Here is a 21,744-nt window from a genome sequence, read left to right as displayed (position 1 = left end):
AATTTAATATTATTTTGATGCATAACTGTAAAAACAAATTGCGTTTAGCTATTCGTCTTAATGATGAGGAACATGAAAGTGCCCGAAGTATTAAGATACGAGCTGTTAATGAGACTCTGTTCCTCTAACCTATGTTTTGGGATAATATTTGGAAGCAAATCCATCAAAATAGAATAATCCTCAGTATATATATAAACGCATAGTGACAAAAAAAATATATATATAAACGCATAATATAGCTGTGTTGTGATCCTAACACCTAGACTATTGAAAAGTAGATTAGCTAAGAACCATGCATAGCTCCGAACACCACACTGGTAACTTTCGGATAACACTGTCTCGCAACGATTGCTTCACGAACACTATCACGGTCCCAAACACGATCCCCTCGAAACAAAAAGAGATATATATTCTCAACAAGAATTGAAGCACATATACTTTCATGTTGTTTTCCTTTGGTACCACCTAGAAAAAACATAAGTTATAAAGAGGCCCACGATCCTCATCCATTCTTCTTCTTATCTATTAAAGATTCTCTTCGAGAGTTTTCTCATGTGCTTTAATATGATGTGTTCATGCTACCGATTAGTATTCCAACTATTTTGTCTTGCACCTTAGTTTCAACATGCAAATATAGGTAGATATATCATAATAGTTCCCTTTTATCGTCAAATAACAGAAAACAAATAGCCAACAAAGCACGCTGATATACAAGATTTAAGCCATACTTCAAACATTTTAAACCCCTCTCTCTCTCTCCAACTCCATGTTATGCCCATGATGGCAAAACTTGGTGAAAACGTATCTTCAGACATGTGTGTTAAAGATACTCAACACGTTCTTGTTCCAGAGTGTTGTTTCCAGTATTTAATTAAGTTTTCCGTATATAGAAAATCATCCTCGTTTTTGTAATCCCTTATCAATAATTAATCAAGTTTTTCTAACAAGCAGGTGAAAGAAACGTGTTCGTTTGTATCTCTACAATATTATGCAATATTGTCCCACATCAATTGTTATACGATGCGACCGAAGCTTCTTAAATTATATAGGAGACGTGTTAACATTTAGCCATAAGTTGCTAATTCAACGGAAGTTAAGTAGTGCGGGATTTTAAAGGATTAAAATTTTAAACCAAATATAACTCTTTATTAAAAGAAAAATATAATGACCACGGCCATACGCATAACTAACAGTATAGTTTACTGTTATATTAATTCGGATGGAACCCGTCACCATTGATTCTACGAGGAGGTTTGGCACAGAGGTTTAACTTTATTAAGAGGTCAACGTAAAGACAATAGACATGGGTTTATTCTATGAGCGTTGACATATTATTGCACACGCGGATTTCACACGCATTTGAGAAATAAGTGCCTCTTTATCTTGACGTTTACGTTTTGACTAAAAATATTCAATATTTTATGTTTGTGTGCTAAGTGCTAACCATATTCTCACATTGGCAATACTATTTATATTGATCTGTATGATTATTTACGAAATTGTTAAATAGAGAAGATTTTGATCATACATAACAAAGATGTTACTTAGCTCGTAAAGTAATGATAAACATGGGATTACGAACAAGCAAATACAACTAGCTGCAGAGTATTATTTGTTTTGTTGTTATATTATTGTGCACGCATGATAAGGCATGATTATACTTAACACATGCATTACCTTGTCTAGTACCATATGGCATGCATGTTGCCGGTTTAACACAAAATTAGTTTCCGTTACGATAAAACAATAATATAGACTTTCAAAAAAAAAAAAAAAGACTTTCAAAGAATATGTAAAAGAAAAGCTGAAATGAGAGTGGAATCCAATGTGGACTTCACGCAAATGTTTATATTCCCCATTTATGTTTTTCGATTATATTATGTCTAACGTATATATGGACCTTGGGCGTCGTTTTTTAAATTTTGCTTTATATTCTCCACTTTATCTTCTAACCAAGAAGCTGCACATGGTTTTTGTTCATTTGGAAGTGGAAAATATATAACGTAGCCTGTATATTGCTTGACCTCTTACGTAAATATACGAATTAATAGTCGTATCAACTAGACAGATTTGATTTGTTAAAAAAAAAAAACTAGACAGATTTGATTCTGGTTCAACAAATTATGAAACATATGCTCCATATGCTATCACATCTGCTATATAATAAACGAAGAAGAATATATTTCTTGCAACCTAACATATGCTATCATATCTTCTATATAATAAACGAAGAATAATTTATATCTCCCTACGTACAGTACATATGCTCCATATTCAATCATATCTGCTATATAAGAGCATGTGCAACAAGAAATCTTTAACTCGAATCCATAAAGAGAAAATATTAAAATATTGGTGTGGGATACAAATTTTGTAAGGATCAATCTGAAAAATTCTAATATAAGGATTGATCCTAGTTGCTTTTCGTTACTGTGTCGTGGGCCCCACGATACATGGCGGTCCACAATTGGTCCATTTTTTATTTTTTTTTTATTAAACGAAAAAGAAAAAAAAACTAATAAAATAATTAAAATTTAACATTGGAAATCGAGCTCTCCAGGTCCACCATTGCAGGTGCCCTAATAAACGAAGAAGAATATAAATGTATCGCTATCATGCGTTGAATTAGTTTAAGAGGTCTTATCATGATGCGATGGCAATGGGATACTTAAATGGGCCTCGTAAAATCAGCCCATTGGATCAATTTCAGACTCTTTCGGGTAAAATAACCCGACCCAACATGATTATCTCTTCTTTGCGAACTCTTTGTCAATCGTTGGTTGAAAGAACAAAAATTAATGGCGAGACTCCTCGTCTCTATCCCTATGCAAACCAAGCAAACAGCAGCCTTGTCGGCGTTTTCTCAGCCTCGATTTCCTCCGCCGGCGAGCAATTTCGTCGATGGAGAGGCGGAGAGATTATGTCTTAACCGGAGAATCAGAGACTGTTCTTTGGTGGCGCGAGCAGGGCCCAGTACGAGTAGCTACTTGCTCGCGTTCGCCATTCCCGCTACTCTTATAGCCGCCACTGTTTTCACTTCAGCCAAAATCGCTGATAAGCTCGACGATGACTTCCTCGAGGATGTAAGATTGCCGTTTCCACCGAATAAAATGTTTTTAGGACATCTTTGCCAGTTCTAATTCAGATACGACTTTGGTCTGGTTGTCTTAAATTAGGTCTCTCTAGAGTTTGTCTCAGTTTCGCCTATAGTGTTGCTTGGTAGAGTGTTAATAATCACTAGTACAGGCTCGGAACACTCTTGGATCTGTTTATATGGTCTGTAAAACTAACAGCGTTTATGTTTACAGATTGCGTTGAATCAAGCGATGAAAGCGGTAGAAGATGGTGAGAATGCTGAAGGGGGAAGCTCGCTGGATGATTTGATTAAGGAGCCTGTGCTTCAACGAACCCGTAAACGGCCGAAGCGTGAAGTTTAAGCAATACACACTTACGCTTCTTCCATTCAATGATCCGATGACTCTGTAATAATAATATGTTGTGCTTGTATAAGGATTGTAGCCTTTTTGGTCACATTTATAGTTGTGGTTACTAAAAAATATATATAACTAGAGGTTGGCCCGCCCTACGGGCGGGAATTTGTATTTTTTATATAATAATATATTAATTTATAAAGCATTTAAAAACAGCATAGACTGAAAATAACATTATAAACGAACAAATAATGAGATATATTATTCTTTTGCTAAATTTATATTGTTATTTTTAATATACATTTTTGGTTATATTTGTTAGTTATTTCAGCGATATATTTATTTTTATTTTTAGTTTTTTTGTTTGGTTATATTTGTGAATTATAAATTCAAGGGATCGCTTTTTGTCAAATAAATGGATCATAATTGATATTTTATTGAAGGTGTTTTCTATCATATGTATCCATAACAGTACAGTTGTCCATGCTGAACAAAATTACATGCTTGGAAATTTAGGCTATGATGGGAGACGTATAATGTTGATGTGAAGGGTGGCACTATTTTTTTATTTACTTATGATTGTTTTCCTCACCTTTTTATTACTGTTAAAACGATTTCGCTAATCTTTTTCATTCCAAGGTATTTTTTGTGTTAGATGAATTAAACAAATATTTTCCTTACTCAGTTAATTAATGATTAAATACTATTTGTTTTTCTCACAAAAAGAGAATAAGGGTCTGACGGGTGACCATTCAGAAATCAAGAAAAACGAATAAAAAAGGAATGTACGGGTAACAAAATATCATGAATGAAAAGGAATGGTTGTTCCTTATCAAATTTAACAAGGAATAATTTTGTTCTTAAATTCTCTACAAAAAAAGGAATGAAAGGGAATGAGAGGAAATTATTATTCCTTGTGAATGGTGATTTTTTTAGGAACGTTAAGGAATGCATTATTCCTCACCGTTCCCTGGTCACCATTCATACCCGAAGAAGTATCGTTGAAACAAAATGAATATACACACGCTTGGTTCAAAATAATCAAAGAAGTTGCAATCATCAAACTGGCAATTAGCAGGATTTTTCGCATTCAACATAATCATGATCTCTAATCTAATTATAATGGGACATATTTGTTGTCATAAATAATTTTTTGTAACATAACCATCAAAAATCTAAAACACAAAAAAGTATTTGTTACAAAAGATATAGTTTACCACACGAAATCATTTTACCATTTTCTCTATATCTTAAATCATTAATTTTACCATTATTTCTATATCTTAAAAAACTTTGATGTGATTTTATTTGCAAAAATACTTATTAATGGATCGACTTGTGTTGGGATTTTTCTGTAAGATCTCAATTCATGATATTTTCTATGGACTTATTATTGGGTTCACCTCCTAGGGTGAATCTCTAGGTTCACCAACCAATATGATTGTGTTATTTCATATTCGAAATATTTTAAAAAAGGAAATAAAATATTTTCTCAACCTATAAGTTATATTATATTTTTAAAATAAAAAGGTAAAAATAAATAAATTAAAAAGTAGTAATTAAAAAAATATATTTTTAACGTCCTCACCAAAATACTAAACCCTAAATCCTAATTCCTAATCCCTAAACCCTAAATCCTAAACTCTTGGGTAAACCTTAAATCCTTGGATAAATCCTAAACTTCAAATCAAAAATACTAAACACTCAAGGGTTTAGGGTTTTAAGATTTAGTGTTTTTGATTTAGAGTATGAATTATCCAAAGGTTTAAAGTTTGCCCAAGGGTTTATGATTTAAGGTTTAGGGATTAGGATTTAGGGTTTAGTGTTTTGCTGACGACGATAAATTTTTTTTTTTTAAATTCGTTTTTCTCTAACTACTATTTTTTCTAATTTTTTTAACCTTTTTATTTTAAAAACATATTATATCTTGACAATATTTTGTTTCCTTTTCTAAATGATATCAAATTTGAAATAATGAAATCCTATTAGTTGGTGAACCTAGAGGTTCACTCCTAGGGGGTGAACCCAAGAATAACTCTTTTCTATGATATATATAATTATTTAATGCTATAAAACAAACGCCATTTAAATATATTTGAGAAGAGATAAATCCAAATCAGCCTTCTTCATCAAAAGAGTTTTGGAAAAGAGGTTAGTTTTTTTTTTTGGTTTTTTAATCACAATTCACAGCTAACTTATAATGCTGTATTAGAGAGATATATTTCATTGTGTTCATCTATTAGTAATCATTTTAAGAGATTTGTAGTACTGAGAGATCCTTTGTAAAGAGAATAAAGTACTATGTCTACTATGTGCTCCAAAAAAAGTACTATGTTTGCTATGCTTTTGCTCTCTTTAGCTTGTGTTTACTTTGTTTGAGCTCAGTTGAGTCATTATTTCTGCTTCTAGGACTCCAAATCAATACCAAAGTAGCGATTTTTATATCTCTGTATGGCGTTGACGGGTTCTTGATGGGTTTGTGTTAAACTCGTGGGTTAATTGTAGGATTTAAATTCAAGTGGAGCCTCGAATAAGATAAACAGATACACTCATCAGCCTGAAAATGTGAAAGCAATCCGTGTATTTGAATACATTCAGCCGAGTTGCATCAGTCTCCAATTAAACGGAGAAGTAGGTAGGACCTGTGAAAGCAACGTTTGCCATAATACGTTGAATGCTCTTGTAGCAGTTTCAAAAAAAAAAAAACAATCTTCACCGTAAGCAGTATTTATACCCATCACTTCACCAAAAACATCTATAAAACGGAAAGAGCTGAGGAAGTCAAACGAAGTTATAGAAAAGTTCAACTAAAAGGTTGGTGTCTCTAGTTCCTCTTTATCAGGCACTGATTATAAAGTCTCGTAGACCTGGCTGCATCAATGTTTTAACCCAGAGTTCTTTCGTTTATGTGAAATGAAAATACCGTTGATTAATGTAGACAAAATATTTAAAAATTGTGTAAATATAAGAATCAAGTAATGGGAAAGTTGTTCTTTATTGATCTGTGTTCTCACGTTTATATACTACAATATAATCACCGACTTCTAGTTAGATAACTCCAACTTCTAAATACATCATTATCTATAACTCATCATTATCCTCCTATACTCCCCCTCAAGTTGGGAAGGTGTAGATTTCTCACTCCCAACTTGAACAACAATGTCTCAAACTGTACACGTCCAAGCGCCTTGGTAAGAACATCTGCTACTTGTTCATGAGTACGAACATGGACCGTTGTGATGATACCATCCTGTAATGCGTCTCGCACCTGATGACAATCTGATTCTATGTGTTTTGTTCGCTCATGAAAAACAGGATTAGCTGCTATGTAAATCGCAGACTTACTATCACAAAACAACTTTGATGGCTTCAGCTGCTTTGCTCCCAAATCAAACAACAAACGCCGCAGCCATTTAATCTCTCGAGTTGCCTGAGCCATGGATCTGTACTCCGCTTCTGCCGACGAATGAGATACCACCTTCTGTTTCTTTGTTTTCCAAGACACAGGCGACCCACCAACCAAAGCAACATATGCACTCAATGACCTCCTGGTAACCGGACACGCCGACCAGTCTGCGTCACAATAAACTGACAAGCTGAGATCCTCATTTGAACTGATTAGAATTCCTTGGCCTGCAGTCCCTTTAAGATATCTCACTACTCGTAACGCAGCTTCCCACTGCACTTCTCTAGGTGCCTTCATGAACTGTGAAAGAATGTGAACAGGATATGATATATCGGGCCTTGTTATGGACAAGTAGATCAACCGCCCCACCAATCTTCGATACCGTTCTGCATCACGAAGAACCGGACTTGTGTCTAACGCGAGTTTGTGATGTTGTTCCATTGGAGTAGCCGCTGGTTTTGATCCAAGTAACCCAGTGTCTTCAATTAGATCTAAAGCATATTTTCTCTGAGTAAGCATGAATCCTTCTCCACCACGTCCAACTTCTATTCCCAAAAAGTATTTCAACTTTCCTAGATCCTTCATATGAAAACACTTGCTCAGATAATTCTTAAATCTGTCAACTCTCTCCGTACTATTTCCACACACTAGCAGGTCATCAACATATATAAGCACTCTGAGATCGATTCCACCCTTTGAATATACAAACAGGGAATAATCTGCGCAAGATTGCTTAAACCCATACTTCTTCAAAGCGTCTGTTAACTTGGCGAACCAGCACCTCGGAGCCTGTTTCAATCCATACACTGCTTTATGCAGCCTGCACACCTTGTTAGGGTCAGACACTTGAAAACCCTGTGGTAACTTCATGTACACTTCCTCCTTAAGATCACCGTGCAAGAAGGCATTGTGAACATCCATCTGATGCACAATCCATCCCTTTCCTGCTATCACACGCAATAAGCTTCGAACTGTAGTCATCTTAGCAACTGGCGCAAACGTCTCCTTAAAGTCTCTTCCCTTCACTTGCTTGTTTCCCAGTGCAACTAAACGAGACTTCGGTCTCTCCATCGTCCCATCAGCATTGTACTTATATTTGTACACCCACATGTTGCCAATAGCTTTCTTTCCCGGTGGCAAGTCGACCACACTGAAAGTCTTATTCTCCTCGAACGCTCCTATCTCCTTTTTCATAGAATCACGCCAAATCTCATGTTGCATCGCTTCTTTGTAGCGTCGCGGTTCTCTCCCACACGTTACAGCAGCCAGAAAAGCTTTATGATCTGGAGAGAAACATTCATAAAATATGTAATCTGCAAGAGGATATTGTGAATTACCTCGAGCCGTCGACGAGGACTCTGATTGTGTGGTAAGCGCAGCAAAGTCGTGATGGGGTTTCTTCAATTATTGAGCATTGTAGCTCACATAGTCGCGAAGCCTCGTGGAAGGAACCTTCTCTCTGCATCCTCTTCCTAGTTCAGTCACAACTTCTGTCGTCGTCACAGCTTCTTTTTCAGTACCCATCAATTGATCATCATCACTGTTTTGTTTGTTTCCAGGCACAGGATCCACAGCACTCGCATTAGTCGACATCTGTAGCAACAACTTCGGGGAGCTCTACTCTCGATTGTGACAGTTCTTCTACTTGTTGTGTCACACTCCCCCTGTCTTCTACTATTGCATTCAGTACCCAATCCTCATCTAGCGACCTTGTAATCTCCTTCTCATACGCCAAGTCAGTGTTACTTTCCGTATAAGGAAAAACGTTCTCATGAAAACTGACATCTCTTGATATAAAAAACTCTTCTTTGTCCAGATCATAGACCCTCCAAGCCTTCTTCCCGAATGGATATCCGACAAAGACACATCTCCTACTTCTCTCTCCCAGCTTGTCTTTGTCTCTATCTCGTCTGTGAACGTAACAAAGTGAACCAAATACTCGCAGTGATTCATAAGAAGGCTTCAAACCGAATAATTTCTCATATGGAGAGCTTCCTTTCAATATTCTCGACGGTGTCATATTTATCACATGCGTTGCAGTGGATATGGCCTCACCCCAAAACTTAACAGGCAGTTTTGACTGAAACAACAACGCCCTTGCCACGTTCAGGATGTGCCTGTGCTTTCTCTCGACTCGACCGTTCTGCTGCGGAGTGTCTACACACGACGTTTGATGAACAATTCCCTTGTCCTGAAAGAATTCTGCCAGACACATGAACTCCTTCCCGTTGTCACTTCTCACTGTCTGTACCGAGTGACCAAATTGAGTCTCTGCATATACGCAGAATCGCTGCATCACCTTCTTCACTTCAGACTTAGCCAATAACAGATACGTCCACACAGCTCTAGTTAAATCATCTACAACCGTGAGAAAATAGACAGCTCCACACGATGCAGGCACTCTATAAGGCCCCCAAACGTCAACATGAATAATCTGAAAACTCTTGTTTGTTTTATTAATACTATCACCAAAAACATCTCTTGTCTGCTTTGCTCTATAACACACGTCACAAGGACTAGAGCAAGCTTTATTCATAACACCAGAAAGCTCATGTAAAGAAGAGAAAACACCAAATGCAGGATGTCCAAGCCGCCGATGCCACAAGAGTTGACCATTGTTTCCATCTGCTCTGCTGGCAAGTGCGACTCTAACATCCTTGAAGAAGTAAACCCCACCACGTTCTTCACCGGCTCCAATCAGAGTCTTCGAAGAACGGTCCTGCAAAATACAAATTGTATCTGTGAATAACGCAAAACAATTACTGTGTTTCAACAGTTTTGATACAGAGATCAAAGTACAATCCAATCGGGGCACAAATAGCACATCTTTGAGCGAGATACGATCAGTAAGTATCATATCGCCCATTTGAACTGATGTCGAAGTTCCACCATCAGCGAACCCGACGATACACGGCAGAGTCTTCCTCACGTTGACCAGCTGTCCAACGTCACCTGTCATATGATGCGAAGCTCCCGAATCTATAATTACATCACCAAGATTCTTACCAGAAAGCTTCTCAGACTGAGAACTTGTCTTTCCGTCGTTTATGATCTGTGTGATAGCCTTCCACTGCTCTGGAGTCAGATCAGAACCACCAGCTCCGTGAGAATTCGTTGCATGAGCTGTATGCGCAGCACCACGTCCTCCTCCTCTTGAGTTTGAACCACCACGTCCTCGACCTGATCCTCTTCCACGTCTCTCATTCATCCACTCAGGATACCCGATGATCTGCCAACAATTATTCTTCTCATGACCAGTCTTACTGCAGTGTGAGCAAACACGATCCCTTGCTCTGTTCCCATAGTTAGAACTACTGTTCTCAGCTCTCACCGCATAGCCATTAGAATCTCGTGTGTCTCTTGCGTCGTTCTGCATTAACACCTCTTGACGAGCCACAAAGCCAATAGCTTCTTGAGGAACCACTTCTCTCGCCTTTGCTGAATTCAACCGAGCTTCTTCTCTTATTACTTTGGCATACACTTTTCCCAAATCTGGTAGCTCGTCAGCTTCGATGATGGCAGTTACCACGTTACCGAAACGAGACTCATCTAAACCCATAATAAATTGATGAACCCGTTCTTCTTCTCTCTCTTTCTCATACGCCGCCGCCGCAGAGCAAGTACAAGCCGGAGGTGGTCGATAGCTTTGCAGTTCCTCCCACATCACCGCCAAACGACCGTAATAATCTATCACAGCTTGTCCATTCTGGCGACACGAAGCCACTTGTTCCATCAGCTGATGAACCCGTACCTTGTTCCCAACCTCGAAACGTTTCTTCAGATTCTCCCACAATTTGTGAGCTTCAGTGATAAACGTCACTGTTGACCTAACTCTGGGCTCAATAGAAGAACGGATCCAACCTACTATCATCGAATTGACACTCAACCACGATTCTAGGTCAGAGCTATCTTCTGTCGGTTTTGGTAGAGTTCCATCAACGAACCCCATCTTCTTCTTAGCTCGAAGAGCATTCATCATCTCCAACGCCCATTCATTGTAGTTATCCCCTTTCAATTGAACAGACGTAATCAACGCTCCCGGATTATCGGAGCTAAACAAAGAATATGGCGACATCTTCACCATCGTTTCACTTGGTTTTGCAACCATTTGCTTCCCATCGTCAGCATCTCCCATTGTGAAGCTAGAATCTTCTCAAAAACGATTCCTTGAACAATCACTTTTAAGATCGATGCTCTGATACCATGTAAATCTAAGAATCAAGTAATGGGAAAGTTGTTCTTTATTGATCTGTGTTCTCACGTTTATATACTACAATATAATCACCGACTTCTAGTTAGATAACTCCAACTTCTAAATACATCATTATCTATAACTCATCATTATCCTCCTATAAATTGTATTGATCATATGACGAATACATACATAATTTTTGTAAAATGTTTCATTGACTTGATTTGGTATTGTATTATTATGCTTTTTTAATAGATCAGAGAAAATTCTAAGGAACGACGATGAAGAAAATGATCATGTTGTTTGACAGGAAAGCAACACAAAGCTAGTGCCATATAATGGATGTCTTCAGTAATGTTTATGTGAATTTATTCTATAGCCTCTGCATGTTTATGTGAATTTATGCTATAGCCTCCTGCAGTAGTGCAGTGTGCTTCACAGTATTAAAATTTCCGTCCAAATTCAGGTGGTGACAATATTATTGAATTTTACGTCTTAAAACTCATACCATTAAAACCCAAGCTGTTTTAAAACCAACTAAAACATGAAACGACAATAACCAGTCATGATGGGTTGGACAAAAAAATAAGGAACGACATCATTATTGGACTAACACTTAGAAACTCAAATATGCAACTGCATCTTTATACTCGGTTTTTATTTTGACAAAAGACTTATCTTAATACTATGTTGGAGTCACATAATCTCCACTGTTGGAACAATGTTTTGGGCTTTCTTATTTGAAGGAGCTTCGTCTGAAACTGTTGTTTTCTCTGCAGAAACCTCAACATTTTGAGGAGGTTCTGGTGATGGGTCCACCGGGCTTTGTACAATGAATACATCGTCACCAGCTTTTGTCTTGTTCTCTGGTCCACTCTTGTTCAGCTTAGGAGTAGGCTGTTTAGTTTTGCTGACAGCACCAGGCATGTCGGGTGATCATCATCTTCTCAGTGTGGACTTATGAAGGTTAGAGTTGGATTTATTTGAGCATTTTAATTTTGAATCCAGATACAACACAACCTGGTCTACAAAACTCTGAACAGGCGGACGTTGGTTGCCATAAGAGATTCTGGGCACAGGGTGCAGGTGTAGAAGTTCCCTTGCACGCAGCTCTCCCACAATGCCTACAGAAGATAGTTGGCCAGTCTTTCACTTTTCAGCTCAAGCTCAATTACTTGTAACTTCCAAGCATCAGTCATTTACTGTTACCATACTGGTTGGGAAGAGAGCGAGGAGAACGAACATAACCATCCAGCTTAAGCACATGTATTGAACATGACAGCTGAAGTCGAAGAAACTTAAGCATTTGTTTCTGCATAGAGTATTGATTAATTTTCAAAGAAAATCAACAGAAAATTCTAGCAAAAGTGTGTAACCTGTAAGTTTATCTGGTGATAAAATCTACTAAACCATTCAGGAGTTTAGTCCATGTTAGCCTAATCGATTCAAAGAAACCTTTAGGATGAGTTCCTTGAATTTAAAATAGATTAGTAACCTGAAGGTTTATAAACACATCAATTAATGATCCGAGAAAGAATTTCTTAAGAATGGATTTAAAACTATAGAGGAACCTGAGTTACATTGTCGAGTACAGTAGCTGTGATTCTGAACTGATACTCTGCTCTGTCCCCTTCTCTGAACTGAGAATCCTTGAAGTATAGCTACATACACAAAGAAAACAGAGCATATGTTATGCAAGAAATCAGGGAACTGTAAGAGAAACATTTAGATTTGTTATGGTATAAGTTTTGTGTAAGGACCGGTTCAGTCTATAAGCACCAGTTGACCCTTGGACCAGCGTAGACTGCAAAATATTAAGTTGATTTTCAATTCCCAGCTTTCGAGAGATGAAGCAGAAATATGGAACAAATACAGCTAATGAAGTTCATTAATGGTTACCTTCTCATCGAGGAAGACGTGAGCTCTCGTCCTTTCTTTACATTCCTAGCCTCCCAAAACCGCAGAAGACGTGTAACAACTGCATTCTTGCCGTTCCTGGATGGTATTCTTCTAGGGTTTTTAGGCTATTATGATTTGAAGAAGATTTGTGATTTCTCATGAGCACTTTGATGACAAATATGTAGTAGCATCCGTTGATGTGGGAGGTGAGAAGTCGGCATTGAAGAACAGATATTGGGGTTAATTGATTGCACCCATCATCAATAGGAGTTATTCCGTCAACAGAATGAAGGGGATCAGATTCGAGGGGGGCTACGCAGAGCAGAGAAGAACTCTGATCTGCACATTGTTGGTGGGCTTAAAATTTTAGTTTTTTCTGGGTTTAGATTATTTGAAAGGCCTAATATTAGATTTTTAGTTCGATACTTGATAGTTATTAAAGAGAGCATGCCAGGTGTCAACAAATGCCCTATGTAAAGAGATGAGGTGGCTTCATGAGGAGAGACTAAACCCAACTTTATTGTATAAGATTTGATTATTTAAAATCAGATGATGAATCAAATGCCTCGTGACATATTCTGCGGTAAATGTATAACAATGGAAGAAGTAGAAGGGTATAGTTGTTATATAGCTTTAGATTAATTAGTTACTGGACCGTTTGGGTAATGATTATGAACCGTCTTTAATTGGGCTTTGAGGCCCATTTTAGAGCGTTCGTTTACCAGATTGTTTTGATGAACTTTGAGAAGTTGTTGTGTAAAATTTTTGCTCTCTTCCTTTCAAATCGACGACGACGTCTGTGTGAGATTGGAATCGCGTCGCGTTCTCATTCTTTGTTTCCCTTTCGTTTTCAAACGTACAAAGACACACCAGCCAGCTAAAAAGGCCAATTTGCGTTAGATCCAAGGAGAGAGAGAAAGCGACGTAATAGATTTTCAAGCAAATTGTTCGAACGATCGAGGGTATGTTTTTAGCTCAGTTTCGTTAGCATATTAATCGAATTTCTTTCTGAAATTTGATATCGTATAGCGGCTGTGTCTGTGTATTTCAATTGAATCTCTGTAGATTAGTTTTCCGTTTTAGTTGCCTCACGATCTGGCTCTGTTGCTATTTTCTAATGCCCAAGCCTTTTTTGTTTGTTTTAATTTCGTGTTATTCGAAAAGCATTTTTTTATTGTGTCGGTGCTCTATAATATCATTATTAAGTTTGTGATGTTAACTCTGTTGGATATTTTTCCTTCATCAGAAGGTACAAAACCATGGTGATCATCAGTTAAGAGCCATTGTGGGAGTAAGAGCAGAGTGAATCGAATGGATAAGAAGAAGAATCGTGCTGATCCACTCGCTGCTGGGCGACAGAAGGTTTGTTTCACTTAGCTCTATTAGAATTTATGTATATTCTCTTTATTATCAACATATGTGTTAGTGATAAGAGAGGATTCTACTGTTTCTTCCAAGTTTATACTTGATAGCGTATAAATTTGATTGCTTGTTTTTTCTTCTTGCCGCTGAGTTTTTTTTTAACTTCATTTTCAGCTTCAACAGTTTCGTCAAAAGAAGGCTGACAAAAGCACTGATCATAAAAAGGACCCCAAGGGCAGTACAAGCCAAGGAAAATCCTCCAAAAAATCTGGTAAGAAGCATGAGCCTAAACCTGACACTGGTGGTGTCAGTGACGAGGCAGAAGCTCCGTCTGATGTGGCTGTAGGAGGAGCTTCATCTCATGTGAATATTGGTGAGGAGGCTGTTGATCCTCCACCGACTTCTCTAAATGCAGCAGCTAACAGTGATGTTTCAGCTGACACGCTTCAGCCAGGAAACACCACAGCAACTTCTGACACTAATGGTGTCAGTGACGAGGCAGAAGCTCCGTCTGATGTGGCTGTAGGAGGAGCTTCATCTCATGTGAATATTGGTGAGGAGGCTGTTGATCCTCCACCGACTTCTGTAAATGCAGCAGCTAACAGTGATGTTTCAGTTGACACGCTTCAGCCAGGAAACACCACAGCAACCTCTGACACTAGTGGTGTCAGTGATGAGGCAGAAGCTCGGTCTGATGTGGCTGTAGGAGGAGCTTCATCTCATGTGGATATTGGTGAGGAGGCTGTTGATCCTCCACCGACTTCTGTAAATGCAGCAGCTAACAGTGATGTTTCAGTTGACACGCTTCAGCCAGGAAACACCACAGCAACTTCTGACACTAGTGGTGTCAGTGACGAGGCAGAAGCTCCGTCTGATGTGGCTGTAGGAGGAGCTTCATCTCATGTGAATATTGGTGAGGAGGCTGTTGATCCTCCACCGACTTCTGTAAATGCAGCAGCTAACAGTGATGTTTCAGTTGACACGCTTCAGCCAGGAAACACCACAGCAACTTCTGACACTAGTGGTGTCAGTGACGAGGCAGAAGCTCCGTCTGATGTGGCTGTAGGAGGAGCTTCATCTCATGTGGATATTGGTGAGGAGGCTGTTGATCCTCCACCGACTTCTGTAAATGCAGCAGCTAACAGTGATGTTTCAGTTGACACGCTTCAGCCAGGAAACACCACAGCAACTTCTGACACTAGTGGTGTCAGTGACGAGGCAGAAGCTCCGTCTGATGTGGCTGTAGGAGGAGCTTCATCTCATGTGGATATTGGTGAGGAGGCTGTTGATCCTCCACCGACTTCTGTAAATGCAGCAGCTAACAGTGATGTTTCAGTTGACACGCTTCAGCCAGGAAACACCACAGCAACCTCTGACACTAGTGGTGTCAGTGATGAGGCAGAAGCTCGGTCTGATGTGGCTGTAGGAGGAGCTTCATCTCATGTGGATATTGGTGAGGAGGCTGTTGATCCTCCACCGACTTCTGTAAATGCAGCAGCTAACAGTGATGTTTCAGTTGACACGCTTCAGCCAGGAAACACCACAGCAACTTCTGATAGTGGAGATGAACCGAGAAAAGAAGTAGCGAATTCCGAAAATGATATCAGCGTAGCATTGTCCACGGAAGAAGGGAATGTGAAGAGTATCGACATTGGAGCGGCTGGCGCAGTAGATTCTTTGACGTCTGACCCTGCAGATACCGAGAAGAGAGTTACTCATGTGGATGTTGGTGAGGAGGCAGAAGCTCCGTCTGATGTGGCTGTAGGAGGAGCTTCATCTCATGTGGATATTGGTGAGGAGGTTGTTGATCCTCCACCGACTTCTGTAAATGCAGCAGCTAACAGTGATGTTTCAGTTGACACGCTTCAGCCAGGAAACACCACAGCAACTTCTGATAGTGGAGATGAACCGAGAAAAGAAGTAGCAAATTCCGAAAATGATATCAGCGTAGCATTGTCCACGGAAGAAGAGAATGTGAAGAGTATCGACATTGGAGCGGCTGGCGCAGTAGATTCTTTGACGTCTGACCCTGCAGATACCGAGAAGGGAGTTACACATGACGATGCAGAGGAGTCCCTTGTGGCCCTACGATCTGAGTTACAAAAGAGATCTAATGAACTTGAACAATCAGAACAGAGGTTATTATCTACTAGAGAGAAGCTTAGCATAGCTGTTGCAAAAGGAAAAGGTCTGATTGTTAACCGTGACAATCTCAAGCAGTTGTTGGCCGAAACCTCTGCTGAACTTCAGAGGTGCTCAGAGGAACTGAGTTTGAAGGACACAAAGCTTAAGGAAGTAGAAGTAAAGCTTAAGACTTATACAGAGGCAGGTGAACGTGTGGAGGCTTTAGAATCTGAGCTTTCTTACATCCGAAACTCAGCTACTGCACTTCGAGAATCCTTTCTTCTCAAAGACTCTCTGCTTCACAGAATTGAAGAAATTTTGGAAGATTTGGATCTCCCAGAGCATTTTCATGCTCAAGATATACTCGACAAGGTGGAGTGGCTAGCAAGATCAGCTAACGGCAGCTCTTTACGCCCCTCTGATTGGGATCAGAAGGGTTCTGATGGAGGTGCTGGATATGTTCCCTCTGAACCCTGCAGGGAGGATGGTCAAACTGGCACAAGTTCTGAGAATAACTTAAGGATCAAATTCGAGGAACTCCAAGGGAAGTTTTATGGATTGGCTGAACATAATGAAATGCTGGAGCAGTCCTTGATGCACAGGAATAATTTAATTCAGAGATGGGAAGCGCTCCTAGGGAATATTGATATGCCTCTACAGCTGAAGTCCATGGAAGTGGAAAACAAGATCGAGTGGCTTGCAAGTACAATATCAGAGGCTGCACATGAGAAGTATACTCTCCAGCAGAAGATTGATAACCTTGAAGTCTATTGTCAATCACTAACTGCTGATTTGGAAGTCTCACAAAAGCAAGTAAGTGACGTCGAGGCAAATCTTCGATCTGTTGATCATGAGAGGATAAGTCTTTCTGAAAGATTTGAAACTCTGAATGGGCATCAAGATAATCTTTCTGCGAGGGCCACTCACCTTGAAGTTGAGAATGAGGAACTGAAGAATCAAGTTAAAGATCTGCATGGAAAATTGGTTGAGAAACTTGGGAATGAAGAACAACTTCAGACTCTTGAAGGAGACCTATTGAGTTTGAGAGACACGATTACTGATGTTATAGAGGAAGATGGCTTGCAGGATTTGGCTGTAGCAAGTAATTCTGAGACCTTGGATGTACTTCTGAGAAAGCTGATAGACTATTATAAGAACTTGGTTAAATCTAGTTTGCCACGTGAAAGAGATGATAGCTTCTGTGAAACTCGTTCATCAAATGCTGATGTTAGAAGCGGAGAGTCATTGGGTACACATGAAGCAACTTCTCATGGGCACCATCCTGAAAATATAGTCGAAGCAGCAAGTAGAGACATAACAGTGGTAGAGTCGCCTGATGTAGCTTCCCTAACAAAAGATCTGGATGAAGCACTGCGTGTTCAGAAGCTGGTGAGGGAAGAAAGGGATTTGTACATGGAAAAACAGCAATCCTTGATTGCTGAAAATGAGGCACTTGATAAGAAAATCATAGAACTGCAGGAGTTCCTTAAACAAGAAGAGCAGAAGTCAGCTTCTGCAAGAGAGAAGTTAAACGTAGCTGTCAGGAAAGGGAAAGCTTTGGTCCAACAAAGGGATAGCCTGAAACAAACTATTGAGGAGATGAACGCTGAGCATGGTCGCCTAAAATCAGAGGTTATCAAACGAGACGAAATGCTTTTGGAAAATGAAAAGAAATTTAGGGAGTTGGAATCTTACACTGTGAGGGTAGAAGTCCTAGAGTCCGAGTGCCAATTGTTGAGAAATCATTTGCAAGAAACAGAAAATATTCTGCAGGAAAGAAGTGATACGTTGAGCATGACGTTGAACGCGTTGAATCACATTAATATTGGTGATGAAGGTGACAGATATGACCCTGTTCTGAAGCTTCAACGGATCTCGCAACTGTTTCAGAATATGAGTACTGCTGTGTCTTCTGCTGAGCAGGAATCAATAAAATCTAGAAGAGCAGCTGAGTTACTACTTGCTGAGGTGAACGAGGTTCAAGAGAGAAACGATAGTATGCAAGAGGAGCTATCAAAATGTACCTATGAAATTGAGCAACTTTCCAGAGAGAAGGATGCAGCGGAGGCTGCAACAGTTGAAGCCATATCACGTTTTGAAAATTTGTCAATGGTCAACATTGAAGAAAAGAAGAAGCTATGTGATCAGGTGTTGTCCGTTGGAACTAATGTGAACAGTCTGAGGAAAATAGTCGCAGGTACAAACAGTTGCCTAGCTGATATCTTCACCATGAATGAAGAGTTTCTGCATCATCTGAAGGCAAATATGGAATCATGTGCAAAGCAAACTGGTACTAATTTGTCTGGCTGGCCTCAAGGTAGCAAAGGGAATTTTGTAGACAAGGTACTTTAGAACCTTTTAACACCTTACTATGGTATACTTTCAAAGGTTTCTCTGCCAGACTACCACTGACTGTTTCTGAATATTTTTTCCCCTTCTCAGGAAATCTTTTCACGCTTGAGTGCTGCCTTGTCCAACGTCAACTTGCATGAAAATTCAAATGCTGGAAACATTACGGAAATTTGTGGTTCTCTCTCGCGAAACCTTGATCAGTTTGTGGCAGATGTTAGCCATCTCGAAGAGAATGTAAGCAAGCACTTGGCATCATGGCAAGAACAGGTCAACACTGTATCCACCAGTATTGATACCTTTTTCAAGTCAATAGGAACAGGAACAGACTCAGAAATTGCTGCTTTGGGTGAAAAAGTTTCCTTGCTTCATGGAGCATGTTCCAGCGTGTTGGCGGAAATTGAAAGCCGTAAGGCCGAACTGGTTGGAAACGACAATTTCAACATGAGCCTCCATCAAGTAGAAGAGGATTTTTCGTCCATGGAGTCTGTCAGGGCCATGGTAAGTAGGGTATCATCAGCCGTTAAAGAGCTTGTTGTAGCAAATGCTGAGACTGTGGAAAGAAATGAAAAGGAGATGAAGGTTATCATTGCCAATTTGCAAAGGGAGCTGCACGAAAAGGACATCCAAAATGACAGGATGTGCAATGAACTTGTGGGTCAAGTTAAGGAAGCCCAGGCCGGTGCTAAAATCTTTGCAGAAGATCTTCAATCTGCAAGTGCCCGGATGCATGATATGCAAGACCAGCTGAGTATTTTGGTGCGGGAACGGGATTCTTTGAAGAGGAGAGTAAAGGAGCTGCAAGAAGGGCAGGCCTCACAGTCAGAGTTACAGGAGAAGGTCACATCGCTTAGCAACCTTCTTGCTGCAAAAGACCAAGGTCAAATTTTCAAACTATAAACCTTTTTCTTTTTCCACCGTCACACATATAGCTAATACATAATTGCTTGCTGCAGAAATCGAGGCATTAATGCAAGCGCTTGACGAGGAAGAGTCTCAGATGGAGGATCTGAAACACAGGGTTACTGAATTAGAACAGGAAGTGCAACAGAAGAACCTGGATCTGCAGAAAGCTGAAGCTTCTCGTGGGAAGATTTCCAAAAAGCTATCAATTACTGTGGATAAGTTCGATGAGCTCCATCAACTCTCTGAAAATCTACTTGCTGAAATCGAGAAACTTCAACAACAAGTGCAAGATCGGGATACCGAGGTTTCTTTCTTAAGACAAGAAGTCACTAGGTGCACTAACGAGGCTCTTGTTGCTTCGCAGAAGGACACTAAGAGAGATTCCGAAGAGATCGAAGCTGTACTGTCTTGGTTCAACACAATAGCTTCACTAATTGGTCTAGAAGATTCACCTTCCACCGATGCTCAGAGTCACGTAAACCTCTACATGGAGCCACTTGAAAAAAGGATAGCGTCTATGCTATCTGAAATGGAAGAGTTACGGCTGGTGGGACAAAGCAAGGATTCGTTGCTTGAAGCAGAGAGGAGTAGAGTGGCTGAGCTCAGACAGAAAGAAGCAGCTCTTGAGAGAATACTACATGAGAAGGAATCGCAACCAAACATGTCAACGTCCGAGATCGTTGAAGTGGAACCTCTGGTAAGATTAGAGCTTGCTGGATAATTTCACCATTCCAGATGCTGCCTCAAATCGATGACATTTCAAATTGGTTTTTGTTTTTTTCTCTGGTATTGCAGATAAATAAGCGGACGACAAGTGGAGCATCGATCCCATCTCAAGTTCGGAGTTTGCGTAAAGGAAACAACGATCAAGTCGCCATTAGTATAGATGCAGATCAACCTGATGAAAGCCTGAGCTTAGAAGATGACGATGATAAAGGTAAGTAAACTTGTCCCTTAATGTTAACTTTAGTTAATCGCTTACACATTCTCTTCATAACCTACCCTCTGTTTTTTTTTTAGCTCATGGATTTAGATCGCTCACCACGTCAAGAGTCGTTCCAAGATTCACAAGACCAGTGACAAACATGATCGATGGTTTATGGTCAGGCTCTCTCCATTTTGTTTGATTGGTAATTCACAGTTTCGGTCTCTAATGAAACAACTGACATTTTCTGTTTTCAGGGTATCGTGTGACCGGACGCTTATGAGACAACCTGCATTACGGTTAGGGATAATGATATACTGGGCCATACTGCATGCTCTTTTGGCTAGTTTCGTCGTCTAACGAAAACTTTTAATCTCGTAAGCTCATTACTAACTTTTATTTTCTCAAATCAAATAGCAAACAGAAGCTTCTCCATTTTTCTAAGCTCTAATACGTGTTTTAATTACATCGTTCGTAGGTGGTTTATTCGCTCTGGAGCAGGCTCAGAGTGGTCACTATATGTTTTTTGTTGGTCTTGCTATTCATTGTTTAGCTTTTTATTAACCAAGCAAACGGTGGTTTCGCCATTTTTTTATTGATCAGAATCACATGCTGCTTGGCTTTACAACCGAATAAGTAAAGAGTTTTATGCATTAGCTGTTGAAATATATTAGACAAAGACTATATATGATTGTTCATTTTTTCCCTTTGTTTTTTAACGCAAAATGGACGATACAAGATGAGAATATTACAGAAGTCGTGGAAGGTCTTCGACGTCGGGATGTGGTCAAAAGGAGTTGGTTAATATATTTTACTCTTTCACCCTTTTACCACCGTTAAAAATCCCAATATTAAGCCCAACTAATACAAGCCACTGACCAGGTTTTCATGTTACTCTTGCAAGTACTCATAAGAAAATTTAAATATAAAGAGAGACTTTGGGCATGACCACAAATAATGAAGCCAACAAAAAGTAAAAGAGACAAGATCATGATCCTAGTTCGGTCCCAAATCCACCACATTGAAACTAGTTCGGTCCCATCCCTCACTTCCACATCATTCAATTGATTGTTATCATGTGACGTAAACCCCTCTCAACTCTCTCTGCAACACAACTTTACATGCTTCTTCTCATTCCACTTTTCTCTGC

At 39.5% G+C, this 21,744-nt stretch overlaps 2 protein-coding genes across 4 annotated transcripts; both read left to right on the top strand.

Moving 5' to 3' along the window:
• Positions 1 to 2,763: 2,763 nt before the first annotated feature.
• Positions 2,764 to 3,566, top strand: LOC106371456. The gene is made up of 2 exons (XM_013811533.3): positions 2,764 to 3,083; positions 3,309 to 3,566. Exons 1-2 carry the CDS (start codon positions 2,799 to 2,801, stop codon positions 3,435 to 3,437), a joined length of 414 nt encoding a protein of 137 aa, XP_013666987.2. The 5' UTR covers positions 2,764 to 2,798; the 3' UTR covers positions 3,438 to 3,566.
• Positions 3,567 to 13,668: 10,102 nt separating this feature from the next.
• On the top strand, positions 13,669 to 21,301 carry LOC106373523 (trans-Golgi network-localized SYP41-interacting protein 1). 3 transcript variants are annotated; one of them, XM_048780516.1, is made up of 10 exons: positions 13,669 to 13,890; positions 14,175 to 14,290; positions 14,465 to 14,608; positions 14,789 to 18,757; positions 18,857 to 19,643; positions 19,720 to 20,366; positions 20,465 to 20,606; positions 20,690 to 20,771; positions 20,852 to 20,971; positions 21,073 to 21,301. In XM_048780516.1, the coding sequence occupies exons 2-9, from the start codon at positions 14,240 to 14,242 to the stop codon at positions 20,952 to 20,954; spliced, it is 5,925 nt and encodes a 1,974-aa protein (XP_048636473.1). In that variant the 5' UTR covers positions 13,669 to 13,890; positions 14,175 to 14,239; the 3' UTR covers positions 20,955 to 20,971; positions 21,073 to 21,301. The 3 variants fall into 3 exon arrangements, with proteins under 3 accessions (XP_048636473.1, XP_048636474.1, XP_048636471.1); XM_048780517.1 differs by having other exon boundaries at positions 14,465 to 15,148; positions 16,028 to 18,757; XM_048780514.1 differs by having other exon boundaries at positions 14,465 to 18,757.
• The last annotated feature ends 443 nt before the right edge of the window (positions 21,302 to 21,744 follow it).

The sequence above is a fragment of the Brassica napus genome, chromosome A1 (assembly GCF_020379485.1).
Source record: "Brassica napus cultivar Da-Ae chromosome A1, Da-Ae, whole genome shotgun sequence".
NCBI classification, from domain to species: domain Eukaryota; kingdom Viridiplantae; phylum Streptophyta; class Magnoliopsida; order Brassicales; family Brassicaceae; genus Brassica; species Brassica napus.
This window is presented reverse-complemented; position numbering and strand designations above follow the sequence as displayed.

Bases quoted from the DNA above. Each gene is read 5' to 3' on its own strand.
- LOC106373523 (XM_048780514.1), top strand. From the start codon at position 14,240: ATGGATAAGAAGAAGAATCGTGCTGATCCACTCGCTGCTGGGCGACAG. The intron at 14,291-14,464 runs GTTTGTTTCACT...CTTCATTTTCAG, and splicing joins TCGCTGCTGGGCGACAGAAG to CTTCAACAGTTTCGTCAAAA. The intron at 18,758-18,856 runs GTACTTTAGAAC...TCCCCTTCTCAG, and splicing joins AAGGGAATTTTGTAGACAAG to GAAATCTTTTCACGCTTGAG.
- LOC106371456 (XM_013811533.3), top strand. From the start codon at position 2,799: ATGGCGAGACTCCTCGTCTCTATCCCTATGCAAACCAAGCAAACAGCA. The intron at 3,084-3,308 runs GTAAGATTGCCG...TTATGTTTACAG, and splicing joins ACGATGACTTCCTCGAGGAT to ATTGCGTTGAATCAAGCGAT.